Here is a 14,709-nt window from a genome sequence, read left to right on the forward strand (position 1 = left end):
CTGCACTCCCAGAGGCAAGTAAAAGCCTGAAAGCAGCCAGTTCCTGCATTAGCCACGTGGGAACTGGCCAGCTTCTGAAAAGCTGCCTATTTTTAAATGAACCTTTGACCTCAGAATCATAAAAATCTAAATTATCATCCGCTTATGATACAAGTTTTTTTCCACTTTGCAACATACCCTCTCCTCTCCCCCTTTTATATTTCTTTAGCTGCAGCAGAAGCACAGCTATAGACTCTGTACCTAAAACTCCAGCAAAAAAATAAGGTTTTCATGATATAAAAATGGTATTAGATGATTTTAAATGATTTCAGAATCAACTTGTACAAGAAAATGCTTAAATATCAATTCTGTGAAGAAGAGATTGTCCAGAGTGAGGGGACAACTGCTTGTCCTGCAGGGAGAATACACTGTCTCTACGGGATAAGGTCAAGAGAAAGAGAAGCAGGAAGCGTCTCCCCTGCCTTGCCAAAGGATGCTACTGCCTTGGCCAAGAAAGGGCAGGCCCTGTTTTCAAAAGGGTAAGAAAGGAGCAAAGCACATTCCAAAGCCACCTACTTCATCTCCCTTCAGGTTTCTAGCTTCTTATTGACTAGCAAAGAAGAAAAGGGCAGGAGAGAGCTGCTATAAATCATTGGTTACATTATGTGGCCCTAGTAATCAATGAAGCTAAATGCCTGGTATAAAGATGGATGAAGATATATCACTTCAGGCCAGCATTAGATTAGTTCAGTTGTATCTTGCTGAAAATACATTTCAGGGTCTAGTTTTCATTCATCTGTATCCAGATAAATTTAGATCTATATTTAATTGTTTTTGAGGAATGCTCTAACCTCTTTAAACAACTGATAGTCAGTGGCCAAAGGCTGTTGTCTGTGTGTAATTCTCACCAATTTCCATAGCTTTGGGATATGCATATTTGAGGGTTAACTAATCAGAGCTGCTTCTGGCCTAAACAGACAAAATCATTTGGACGCAGAATGGTGGGTTGGAAAATTGCTTCTGCTTCAGCGATGACTCTCCTACATAAACACTGACTGGATCATGAAACCAAAAAAGCAATTCAGCTGTGTATATTTGAAACATTACTCTTATCTTTAATGTTGCCAGAGTAACAAGATGATTGACCAGCCAGAGGTCCCATTCACTGGGAAATGTGGTGTTTTACTGCTGAAGTGATACATTGCATGGAACTTTGCTTGAATCTGGGGTCCTTCCAAGTTTACCAGCCTGAGGAGTTTTAAACATGGTCTTTAAAAAGTTGTATTTAATAACTATTAGTAAATTTAAGTGCTAGTTACTGTTCAAGGCAGGAAGAGATATGCCTATACATTTCAAGACTATTGTATTACATACACAGGCTCCATATTATGTTTATGGAGGAATGCTTCTAACATTTCCTAACTTTGGGATTATCATTTTTATGTAGGGGAAGAAAAGAAGTTTTGCATGTATTTCCTTAGATTTTAAAGCAAAGAAAAACCAAAGCCTCATTCAATCTGTTTTCATATCAGGTCACACTGACAAGACACGTTCACAAGGAAAGCTGGAGCCTTCAGACCCCTTACACTAACCTTGCCTCTTAAGCAGATGGAGTAATTGGTAACAGCAACAGACATAGCTTCTAGATGCACCAGTCAGGAGAGGAAGAGGGAAATATACACCCTGACAACAAATTGTACAACTTTAGAATAAAGCAGGGAACAGCAAGAGTTGGGGATTGCCAAGTTCAATTTTAGAACTGGTAGAGGAACGTTTCCAGTAATTACAAGGGGCCTTTCCACATACCCTCTATTCCTCTGCACTCCAGCTCCTTCTGTTCTTTCCTGGCCATCTCCCACCCAGCATTTCTCAGCCCATCCTGCACTGTTTAACATTTAAAATGTTTATTTATAAATATGCCATACGCACCTTTTATTCTGTTTTTTTGACAGAGACACAGAGAAAACTTTTCAGTAGATTTTCAATAGACATAGATTGTCTAAGCCAACAATAAATTCTAGGAATGTTTTAAACAAATTAAAAAGCCATGGGTCAAACTCATACCCTGGTTTACTTCTCCCAGATTCACTGGAATTATGCTGAGGATGAATTTGCCTCTAAGATTTTTGTTAGAGAAATAGTCACTTGTATTCACAAGTCATTTACCAAACAAAATGAAAAATCCATCTAGTAACGTGGGGAGTTCACTGGCACAAGCAAACCACTGCAGCTGAAACAGACCAAACAGGAAGAGGCCAAGAGCAATAAAACCCCAAGAAAATGTGGATACCTTTGACTAATGCCAGACAGACATTTACTGAGAGCCAAAATTAGTAAGCCTTACCACTTATAGTTACGTGATCATCTTTGGAGGCACTTTGTGTTTCTTCTAACCGGATCTCTGAGCTCACATCCACTTTTCTCCCAGACAATTGTAAATAAGCTTTGAGAGAGGCAGGGACCTTGACTGTAATAGAACCTGGGGTAAATTTAAATGAAAGATAGTTAGATTAACATCCAGATCAAAGAATGAAACAGGCAACAATTTAGCTAACTTGAGGCAAATCACCCCATTTTTTAAGAGTCTTCAGACACAGTAATCTTTCTTTCTGTCTTGGAAAAAATAAGCAAGGATAGTTTCATTTATCATAACCAGAATACTATATATAACATGCATAAAACGGTGCTACAGTATTTCCTAGCGGGCATGGAAGCTAACACTGATGTATAGTGCTAGCAACAGCTCTCACTAGAAGACCTTACTGCAAGGATGATCCTGGGAACCTCGAGATAGGAAGAAAATATAACAGATCGAGAGCATTACTGCTCCAGCTTCATTTTCTGGTCATATAGATCCACATTCCTGAGTAAGGAAAAGGGACTGGACTCGATGATTAACCCAGCTACTGCACGGCATGTTATATAAATAACGTAACCATCCTCTGGAACGGTCAGATGCCACTGACGTCCTGTTAGCGATAGCAGGTGTCTTGCTGTACCGCGCAGGGCCAGCTCCTCACAGGACTGAAAAGATGCAGACTCAAAAGTGACCAACCGGCTTAGAAACTGTATCACTATAAAATGTAATCTACTAACAAAGTCGCAGCTCTGGTGTTCTGTATAACTCTACTTTTGAGATTAAAAGCGGAAATTCTGACTTCTGCTTCTCCTAAACATGAACTCTTTATGCAGCAGACTGAAGGCAACTGCTGGGCCACAAGTCTGCCAGCCTTCGCCCTATTTGGAATCACTCAGTCACAATGTTTGGAAGTTGTGTCTCACATATTAAAACTAAAAATAGCAGAACTCAGAACACGCTTTCTGTATATAGGCTCTCTAGTTTCATTCACTTCAGAAAAACATTAAAAAGTTTCTTTAAATATTCCCCATAAACCCAATCAGGACATGATCAGAAAACTGATATTAAAACATTTATGCAGCAGTCAGAAAGCAACCCTAGCTATGAAATTTAAATTCAGCAGAATCAGCCGCCTCTAACAGTCCTGACGAACAAATAACTGCCAGTATAATCTAGGCCTAAATTCTGCTGGATGCACAAAAGCTTTAGCATAAGGAAGGGGAAAGGGCTTCATCTTTGGGTGCTCTTTGGAGAACAGCTCCATGATGTGACTCAAAATACAACACACATGCAGCTGATTTCTCACGAATGGGACATTTTCTGCTCAGCAGTTGTCAGCAGTTACTCTGAATTTACAGGGTAAATGAAAACAGAACTTCATCAACTTTGCCTTTACTAAACTATGCTGCCAGAACAGATGTCAGGCAATGTTTTGAAAATAACATTAATTATTTTTTTATTAAATACATTCCATTTTACTACTCAAAGAGATGCATGTTATTATTGACTCAAAAGGTAACTAAGAAATCATATAAAAATATACTTCTTCCCACAAATGGAACGAGAATAACACATACAGAAGAATGGCACACAAGTGACTTCAACACATTTCCTTCATTATTTTCCTTCTAGCTAATTGCTAGGTTTTTTTACCAGGAACTGCCAGGGTGGCATCATCTCACACATAACCAGAGAAGGTACCAAATAATCACGCTCATTTAAAGTATCCAAACCATCTGACATGATGCCCAAGTTGAGTATAAAAACCACTGTAGAGTGGTTTTTGCCAAATTGGGACTAACAAAATATAATCGGGGCTTTCAATGGAAATAAGAAAGAATGCTAGGGAAGGCCTTCTCACCTCTATTTTTCTGCTTTCCTGTTTAAGTTTAGAGTCTCAATACACGACACCACATTTCACCAGGAAAAGGCAGGAAAAAAGCAGTGTAAACTGGTGATGTTTGTCACTCTGCACACACATATATCAGCACCATGGAATAAACTGTACTGAAAGCAGAGGAAGATTGCAAAAAAGGCAGTTCCACAGAATTCTGCTGGGTAGATTGTCATTAAAAAACAAAAAATAAAAAAAAATCTGTAGATCTATTTTAAATATTCTTGTCCTCTACAGAGTTTACTGTATTGTAAGTTTTTATATACATTTTCTAATGATGAGGTAAATGAGAATGTAGATAACCAACAATCACTAAAAACTAATTTTTTCCAGACATATAAACAAAAAACCTCATGCCCTTTCTTTTATATCATAGGTTGCCACAAAAAACATTTGTTCCAGTTTGCTAACCTTTCTGGGATTTCAGATCCACTTTTCTCAATTGACTGACAAAAACATCTATTGCCCCATGCTGTGTAGAAGCTTTTAGACTTCCATCTGAGGAATCTAAAAAAAAAAAAAAAAGAGAGAAAATAAAAGGACTGTGTCTCATTCCTCTTTTTAAATAAAAATTTACTATAATCTTTATTCTTTTTCTTAGTTTCTGGATGTGCATAGAGAAACACAGTCAAACTTTCAGAGCTAGCTAAAACAACAAACCCAAACCTGACTGAATCTTGCCAATTTTACAAAGTGAAAATATTCATGGGAGAATGCACTTGACTAATCATAACCAGGATGTCTAGCATTTATACTCTTAAAGCTTTCCGTATAGTTTTAGCATTAAACAAGTTGAATTAGAGCTTTTCTGATCCAAGATCTCAAGCACAGATGTGTAAGGTCAGAGTATGTAACACTAAAAACACGAAAAGGGGTTATTATCCCATAGCTAAAACCGATTTCTTTGGAGTAGAAAACAGTAAGGAGGAGGAAAGTGGCCAGTCCCTGTTCAGCCAGCTGAGAAAGTGACACCATCTTTTGGCTAACAAGAAAACAATGATAAAAAGTAGAACTGGATGTGAATGGTTTTCCCATCTCAACAAATTCTATGTTAAAGAAGTTCTGTTCCAAACCTGAAGAAAAAAACAAAATCTTCATTAATTGAAATTAATGACCTGGAAAGAGAGTTTTACTTGGCTAAGTCACAATGAAACATTTTATTGATAATTGTTATAAACATCCTTAAAAAGTTTCAAAATGAAATTCATACTGAAGCAGGAAAAAAAATCATACCAATTAACCTCTCGGGGGGGGGGGTAATAATCAATATTTTCAAATAAAAGCTATTTTTGCAAATATTCCCCATCAGATTTAGTAACAGCCAATCAGTTAGGCTCCACACAAGCCTGACAGATTTGCTTGCAACAGATACAGGAAATATCCAGTCTCTAGCTTTTCTGTTTTAAACAAAACATGCAACTAGCTCCTTTATCTGCACTATGAAGAAATAAAGAGACTCCCGATAGGATAGTGACCCCTTCCAGGAAAAACAACTGCTAACGGTCTATACAGCACCCTCAGCTGACAGTACTTTACAGAGACCAAAGATTATTTAATGAAACCTTCTTCACTACCAATCTTCAAATGCAAAAGCAGCTCTTCTGAGATTCTTCATCACGGAAAGTTGCCTTCTGCAAGTGTAGCAGTGGTACTACAAGACTGAACAGGGCTATCTTTTCCAGGTTTTTTCAATTATATAAAAAAACCCTAAAATTCTAAATTTGTGAGGGAGGATGGATTCTGTTTGCAGGAGGAGTGAACAGGATAAAGAATGCAGTAGGGAGGCAGTAGGCACAGATTCACCAAGGCACAGACTTACCTGGAAAGTAAAAACACTTGAGCCATCTTTGCCACCGCTAAGTGAAAATTCTTGTACTAGACACCGAATGCTTTGGGAAGCACTGTTTTGGGAGGGTGGCTTACTTTCTACCTGCCCACATCTTGCTGGATTTTGACTCCCAACATACACCACTGATCAGGAAGTTTGTTATGATGGAAAAAAAACTATAGAAAAGTTTCAAAAACACTGAGAACTTTGGCAGCATTAACCAAACATTACAGCAGACTTTACAATACATGTTTAGCTTCGATTTATGGAAGCAACATGAAATATACTTTACGGAAACAACTGAATATGATTTATGATTTCTGGAAACAATTTTATAGTTATGATATTAAATACATAGATATGCATAGATATGAATAAGAATACTGAGAGACTTAAAGTTGGCCATCACTTCTGCAAAGTCTATTAAAAATGCTGTTCAAGTTTCAAGTCTCTGTAACTCTTAAACAAATGAGAAAGAAAAAAAATGCAGGAAAATGGAACAAAAAACAGCCAAGACAAGGTTAGATAACCAAAAAATTAAATAAATATTTCAACAAGAAAATTTATTCTGTATCAAATAACACAGTCTTATAGGACAAAATGCATAACTGAAATAATGGAGACAATATATGACAGAAAAAAAAGCAGTAAGACAATTTATTTTTATATGTAAATACATACCCAGCTTTAGCCAAGACTAATGTGAATAACTGAGGATAAAAAACATGAAAAAGAAGTGGATACTTTAAATTCAGAATTTGTTAAGGACTGACAATTCAAGGGGAAATACAAGGATGAACCGTTCTAAAGAAAACAGAACAGATGGTCACTCTTGAGCAACTTCAGCTATTTAAGAATTTGCTAGTACAAAAAAAATGCAGTGAAACAAAACGTCCTTGATAATGTTTTGTTAAGCTTTGTGGAGAATAACTTTTCCACAACATGGACCAGCTTTGTTAGTCTTTTTAACTCATAAGAGCGGAAGCCTGATTCTGGTCCCAGATGGGCAGAGCTGTATGTGCCCAAGATCAAACTGGAGCAGTGTGTTCCAACAAAGACATTAATTTTCAATTAATTAAGAAAACTAAAAAGTTGTACAAATTGATACATGAAGCAGTATGCAGATATTATATTAACAGCTACATAAAGAAATATCCAGAATTCAGTTTTCATGGAGGAATCTTAAAAGGTGCTCTACAGAAAGCCCAAAGAATAGCAACACCAAGAAAAATGACAAGTTTTGACAGAATCTCTTCTGTTGAAACATCATGGCAGTTCCCTTCTTTTGAATTATAAAAACGAGAAGGCATCACAGACACGTAAAAATTCTTGATTTACAGTGAAAGATTTACATTAATACAGTGAAGCCTAAAAAAAATGTGCCACTACTTGCTTAGAAATAATCTTATGGATCAAACAAGAGGAGTTTTTTTCCAAAATGATCCATTCTCTACATCTAGCCTTTCTGCTAGTACGGTTTAAAGGATAATTCATAAATCAGGCAACTTGAGAAAGACTGCAGAACGACAAAACTGTAAGCTTATTCACAGCACTAAACATTTAGTATCTCCTCTCCCTTCATTTTATAAAACCAAAAAGATTTAAAGAAAGGAACGAACACAAGAGATCTTGCTTTAATCCAGGCAAAAGCATCTTTACTTTTCCCGATAGTATACAATAACTGACCTTACTCATGTTAAAAATCAGTGGAAAACTTTCATTAATTTCAATGGCAAAATACAAGATCTTTATTAAGATTTGGTTAAGGATAGCAGAAAATACAAGATTCCATCATATGTGAAGCATGAGGAAGATTTAATTCCTACTTAACTAGCTATCTCATATTGTTTGTTGATAAAGGTTGTTCAGGGTTTTTTAGTTCATTGTTCCAAAACAGTCAAATGAAAGGTATTACAAAAAACTAAAATATATACATGGAATAGACTAATAACATGATACTACTAAATTAATGTGTGAAAGTAAAATCATTAGCAGTCACTAAAACTAATTCCTAAAAGAATGCATATGGAAGTTAAACGCATTTAATCTTTTAAGCAGCAAGAATAATTCCTATTATTCTTAGACAACAGCTGCTTTTACTGTATGCTCACAATTTAAAAAATATTTTCTCCAGGCCATAAAATGTCCAAAACACCACAATCTACATTCAACACGAAACAAAGGGAGAAAGTCCCTCAACAGAGGGAGGGAAGGGGAACAGGGAAATGAGGATAGTGATGATAAAGCTAGGTAGTAACTCAGTAGATATTAACATATCCATAATAACAGACTCTCTCAATTTTTTAAAAAAGCTTTGATTTTTTCATATCCTGATACATGAGGGATAAAAATAAACAAACAAAAGTAGCTGCCCCTCGCCTGCCTGGAGAGCAGGCATGCTTAGTGTAAAATACAGTATGGAAGAAAGCAGGCAAGCTTAGCAGCTTAGTACAGGATACAGCACAGAAGAAAGCCTGGGAACAAGTGAAAGAATTGTGTTTGTCATTAGGAAAACACAAAGAGAGACCAAGTTCTGAGATATGAGGTTGGAAGATGAAGGACCCTTAAAATGAAGGCAAGAACATAACATACTTAAAGCAGATAGCAAAGATTGTATCAATAGAAGAAATTTCTATTATGAGCCAAGTTTGTGCATGGATCATACGTTAAAAAAGTACACCTAAGAGAAGTAATTTTTAAGCAGGGACTGTAATGTCCTTAATGGAACTCAGAAATGGGGTTTTTAATTTAAAAATTCCCTGGATAACATATTCAAAGTTGAATACTCAGGGCAAAAATCACAGATGCAACATAACTTCTAGATAAGTTACACTGTGTATTGTTTTACTATTCGGTTATCCAAAAGTATTCTGAACACCATTTCTGTTTTCTGTAATCAACAATCCTTCTCAAAAGAAAATTTTGGCCTTCTATCTCTGTACTAGGGAATTGCCTTATAACGCCACACTCACGTCACCATGAACAGTCTCAGATGCCTCAGTTCACCTTCACATCAGGACTATACGCAAATACCAAGTAGCTGCTAGACAGGTTTTTGACAAAGTTGAAACTTTGTTCTTTATTGTTAGTTTTCAGTTATCTTAAAACAGTGAGTCTGTCACAGCAAGCCACAAAAGCCTTTAGGTCCTCCACTGTGTGGGCTGTCGAAGAAAGGGGTTAGAAGAATAAAACAAACTGACACTGAGATCTTTACAAAATGGTTTTTTTTGTTTGTTTCTTGGATCTCTACATGCAGTTTTGCTTTCCAGATAAGTCCCTGCTGCCTCTAACCTGGAGCCATTCCCCTCCCCAGAACGTGGAGGTCGCTTCCTCCCCTCAGAAGCGAAATAACTAGCACAAATTTCCTCATTTTTGACAATTTTGACAGTACCAAACCCCATAAAGATCTGCTAGCCAGCAGTATCCTGGGTTATATTAACTAGAACAAGGCCGGTAGATGAAGGAAAGGGATTATTACCCTCTACTCAGCACCTGTCAGACCACATCTAGGATACAGCCTCCAATGCTGGGGCTACCACTAGAAGACAGGCGTCAATAAACTGGAGTGAGTTCAGCGGAGGGCCACAGCGATGGTCAGGGACTGGAGCACTTGGCCTGTGAGGAAAGGCTGAGGGACCGGGCTTGTTCAGCCTGGAGCAGGGACAGCTTCGGGAGACCTGACAGCAGCCCCGAGTACCTGCGAGGAGCTCATCGAGGAGACAGAGCCAGGCTCCTCAGAGCGGTGCAGGGCAAGAGCATGAGACAACAGACATGGGTTCAGACTGGATATAAGGAAAGTCTTTTTCCCCTTGAAGACATCAAGAAGTGGAACAGTTAGCCCAGCAAGGCTGAGCAGTCTGCATCCTCGCAGGTTTTCAAGTCCAGATAGGATGAAGCCCTGAGCAACCTGGTCGGACCTCACAGTTGACACCGGTTTGAGGAGGTTGGTCTAGAGACTTCCTGAGGTCCCTTCCAACTTGAATTTTCCCATGATTGCACCACACAAAATTTTAAAAGATTAGACCTGTACTAAAAACAAAGTATTCCATCACTCTTTCTAGGACTACTAAGATTTTTAGTGACCATTTTAAGTAGTAGCTTAGACAAGAAATAAAAATAGGCCTGGTTGTTTTAAATGAAAAACACATTTAAAAGCTGTATAGCATTTGTTCCAAGTAGAAAAATTCTAGTGCAGGGTTGGAAAACACAGTGTCAGAAAACACTGTGTAGAAAAAAGCATAATCATTACTTCCATATTTTAACAATGTCAATATCAAACATTACCAAGTGCTAGACACTTCAAATTGCAAAGTTTTGGATAGGGTGTCCAAAAAATAAAAATACATTTACATGTAAAAATACAAATATTCAGACATAATTTGTCTGTTTTATATTTAGAACAAACTGTTTTATCAGATAACAGAAAGAAAATACACAGAAAAAGGAGAGAGTGAAAGACAACAGCACCAGTTTCCAGTTTTAATGCAGAATTATACAAGAATACAAAACTGTCAATCTATACAATTGCTTGTTTTTTTCCTAGGCTAATACTCTGAAAAACATCAAGCATCTCAACTAGGAGTTAGACTTCTAAGTAAATCTTCCAAAAGCTAAGGATACATCTCCAAAATCCAGAGATGAGTACATTTTCCAGTTAACAAATAAAATGAATTACTAACTATATAAAACTACAACCTCAACTGGGTGGAACAAAAGAATAACTTTTCTATTTTCTGCTTTGAGAGCTCCTTTGAGAGGCAGAAGTTATAGAACTGAACTCTCTCAGACCCAGCAAGGTCCAGCAATACTGTCTCCTGCTACAAAATTTCTATTTTCTTGGTTTTGGATACGATGTATGCAATGTCAACTCATCTACATGCGTAGACGGGGAACACAATGTTGCCTCAAAGTTTTAGACTTGCTTTAGAAATATATATCATATTCTTCAGGATTTTCATTAAAGGAATAATTAATCTTTCTTGCAGATGGTCATAAGCATCCCAACGTCAGATTAGCCAAGACAGCAAGACCTTTGTAGCCCAAGCAGCAGCAGAAATTCAGAAAATCTATGGATGTAAAAAGGCTCAAGCAGTGAAGAAAGGGTTTTTGTTAACGGCTTTATTAAGAGCTGGATGCCGACCTTCAGGCATGCAGAGAAATAGGTATCTACATGCCTATGAAAATCCAGCCCAGAAAGTCAGAAGATCTGCCTTTTTCTTCTTATGTCTGTCACCAAATTTCTGTCAATATCTGGCAATCCAGCAGGCTATCCTGTGCCCTATATTCTGCATACATGAAGGCTTCTATTTCTAAACCTTTTCCAATTTTTTTTTTTTTTTTTTTTTTTTTACTTTTTATCTCAAGTTGTTAAGAGTTGATCCACTGGATCTTAAAAGACATTTTGCTTTTGAAAAAAATCCTTAATAAAAATAATCTAGATGGGGTTTTACCCTCTCTAGGAAAAAGTTAAGTATAACTAATCCTCTCAGAATTGAAATCTGAAAAATAAAACAGTTCAACTGTCAGATACTTCCTAATGTTTAAACTGAGCTTGATTAAGGAAAATAGTCATCATTTGTTGGTGGAAATAATTATATCCTGTGTTAAAAAAACATTATTTAATAATTCTCACATTGCATGAGTTTGTTTAACAGAAGGAAAAACGGAGTAACAAGCTGGATTTAAGTCTGTGGTTTAATGACTAACTCATGTATTGCATTCATTTTCCAGGGATGTTAATATAGATTGTTTAAAAGTATAAAAAAAGTTATAATAGTACAGCTCATTGCTGCAAGATGCTTAGTACCGGGGTCATTATCATTAGCAGAAGACTCTGAGATTTGGGTCTGTAAACATATTTACAGAAGAGGAAATCCTTCAGGATTTCATTAAAGAGACACTGAATCTTGTCTACAGTTTGTTACTTCAATTTTCTATCAGAGAAATAACTGGAATTAGAGTGTTGCACTTCTGTGTCAATGCACTGTAAAAAAAAATAAATAAAAAAAGGGGCCTAGTATTTTCCTAGCATAATGTAGTAGTTAATATGATATGTTATCCCACTGTAGAAAAGCTCAATTTACTAAAAAATAAATTAAAAAAAAATTAAGAGCTACCTTCATTTCATTGTGAAAAACAATGGCCAAAGTAGTATTTAGAAATACTGTTTTATAAGTTTTCCCAGAAGCTTTTTCTTTTTTTTTTAAACACAATATGTAATTCACCAATGATTTCATGATGCTATACGATACAAAAATAAAACAAAGCTAGCCTTTGAAAATAGCAAATATAAGATACAGAACAAGGTTAAAAGGCAAAGTGATTACATCTGAAGTACACTTAATTTTCTTCTCATGTCCTGATGTCCTCTCTTAATCTATGAGAGGATATCCAGCCTCAGTCTAATACACAAAGCCCAGTGGGTGTTGTGGCATCAAGGGCTAGAAGGGCTCCTTCCCTTGCTGAATCACCTCCTTTTCTAAAAGTTAACTATTTGCAGGAAAGGAGAAAGGAGAAGGGAAGAGTGGGAAAGGACAGTATTATCTTAGAGATAAGGCAGAACCTACCTACTGTGATGCTCCCTGTTTTGGTCTGCAGGGTGGTGTTACCTATTAGAGAAAGAAAAGGAAAAAAAAAAGAGGCATTTTAATGTTAAAAGCAGATTTAACTGTTTTCTCAAATCATAACAAAGATTAAAGGAGTGTGATCCCATATACACAACAGTATTATGGTTGTAGTAGTATATTTGACTTGCATATAAAAGCATAATAGCATAAATAAATTATACTGCTTAAACACTGTTGCTTTATAAACAAACAAAAAATCAACACATGTGGCTAAGTAACAGTGAAATGATTCCAGACAAAAAAACACTGAATAAAGCTTGAAGGCACAGGCTGGGTATGGGAGAGAGAAAAGCAAAGAGGCATTTTGAGGCTATAGTCCATTATTTTATTTTAGGCCAATTTTTTTTTTCCAATTGTTCAGATGACTGCAACAGCACTATGGCTGATTAAAGTAGTTTAATAGGATGAGTAACAAAGGAGTTACACAGCCAGCTAAACAAAATAGCACCCATCTGAGAGAGACACAGACAGACAGAGTGAGTCTGTGTGTCCAGACACGCACATATGTTTATGTAAGCCTAGAGAGTCTGGAAAAAAAATCTGCTCTCCAAATTCGGGATGGGGATTTTCTGCTTTAGCCTGAAGGGCTACTTCCTGGCCAGCTGCCTAAAGAGTCCCTGAAAACTGGCTACTCCCTCCAAACTTAAGTGCATGATGACCCACTAGAATAGTTTTCATCGACTTCATCAGGATCCAAGTGTGTTGGGCTGCCTGAAGCACATCAAACAAAAGGCTGTACAAAGCATAAAATGTAGAATGGGCTCTTGCCAAACTTGCCAGTGCCTGTTCAGAGTAACGCATAGTATTTCATCCTTAAATTTCATAAAACGAGCGCTCCTCTTTACCTACGGCATCACAAGAATCTGAAAGGATGAGAGAGATATCTCATAGCAAAAGAGCCATCTGTGCTTGTCAACAGTCTAAAAAAGTTGGTAGAGCATTTATAGTTCCATATATCTATACTGTACATGTACAATTACATCACAAACAAAATGCTTTAAATGAAAAAGCTAAACCACAACAGTTGGTTCCTATCACCCCTTCATTTTCCCAGGAGAATAACAGAGTGAAAAACAAGATTCATCACAGTAATTTTGTCCAATTTTAATTTAATAATACATGGTATTTATGAAAAATTTCAGATCCTTTGGAAGAGGCCTCTAAAATTTGCAAGGGGATCAAGTTCTGCTCCCAACATCTTCTGCAACGACACAGCAGTAAACAGACATTAGGGTCGAGCGCATTCCATCGGTATGGCCTGCAGTGTTTTGCTTAGTGGTCCATGGACTGGAAGCTAGAAAACCAGCCTGGTATCAATAGTCTTATATTTATTGTTCCAAGCACACCCTGAACAAAACATTTAGTGGCTCCTGCATGCCAGAGTTGAAACAAAACCATTTTTCAATGGACTTGAAAGAGGTTTGGCTTTACTGTTCCTCCCCCCCCCTCCCCTCCACGAGGTATGCACACTATATAATTATCCAACCTTTTCCTCCCTCTTTTCATTCCTAGTACTTATTTCTGTACAACCAACAACAAAAACAGTCCTTGGGTTTTGTAAACTAGCAAGTCTCCTGGAGCTGAAGCTACATTACACAGGGTCTGAATATAGCCCCTGCAACTCGTGGATTTGCTGGTCTGTTCTTCATTTTTCTCATTTTTTGCTTTCTGTTTTGTTAAACAGATCCCTGAAGAACATTAAACATTTAGAGATCAAACTCCTATTAATCACTGACTCAGATGGCAGATATGCCATATGTAAGAGTAAGAATGCACACCCATATTATGGTGATAGGTACAGGCCACATATTTAGCTAGAAGAGAAGCTGCTTTTAAAGCAGATAGGAATTTCCTGCTGCACTGTGAGCTGCAATGCCTACAGACCATGCATAAAAACATACTTTCGGTCATGCAATTGTCCCATGTAGATCATCACTTAACTTATAATTTTTAAGCTAACCAACTCTTTTTTCAGATACATCAGGGCAAAGAGGGAAAGACCTGACCAGAGGTTACTGGTTTG

At 37.0% G+C, this 14,709-nt stretch overlaps 1 protein-coding gene across 1 annotated transcript in view; it reads right to left on the bottom strand.

Annotated features, from left to right (window-relative positions):
• FAM185A (family with sequence similarity 185 member A) overlaps nt 1-14,709 on the bottom strand; it is a 45,687-nt gene that overhangs the window by 8,134 nt on the left and 22,844 nt on the right. The window contains exons 5-7 of the mRNA XM_013943539.2: nt 12,627-12,668; nt 4,644-4,739; nt 2,324-2,458 (exon numbers count right to left, since the gene is read on the bottom strand). Coding sequence (XP_013798993.2) covers nt 2,324-2,458; nt 4,644-4,739; nt 12,627-12,668 — 273 coding nt within the window. The remainder of the gene's footprint in view (nt 1-2,323; nt 2,459-4,643; nt 4,740-12,626; nt 12,669-14,709) is intronic.

This window comes from Apteryx mantelli, chromosome 1, assembly GCF_036417845.1.
Source record: "Apteryx mantelli isolate bAptMan1 chromosome 1, bAptMan1.hap1, whole genome shotgun sequence".
In the NCBI taxonomy this organism is placed as follows: Eukaryota; Metazoa; Chordata; class Aves; order Apterygiformes; family Apterygidae; genus Apteryx; species Apteryx mantelli.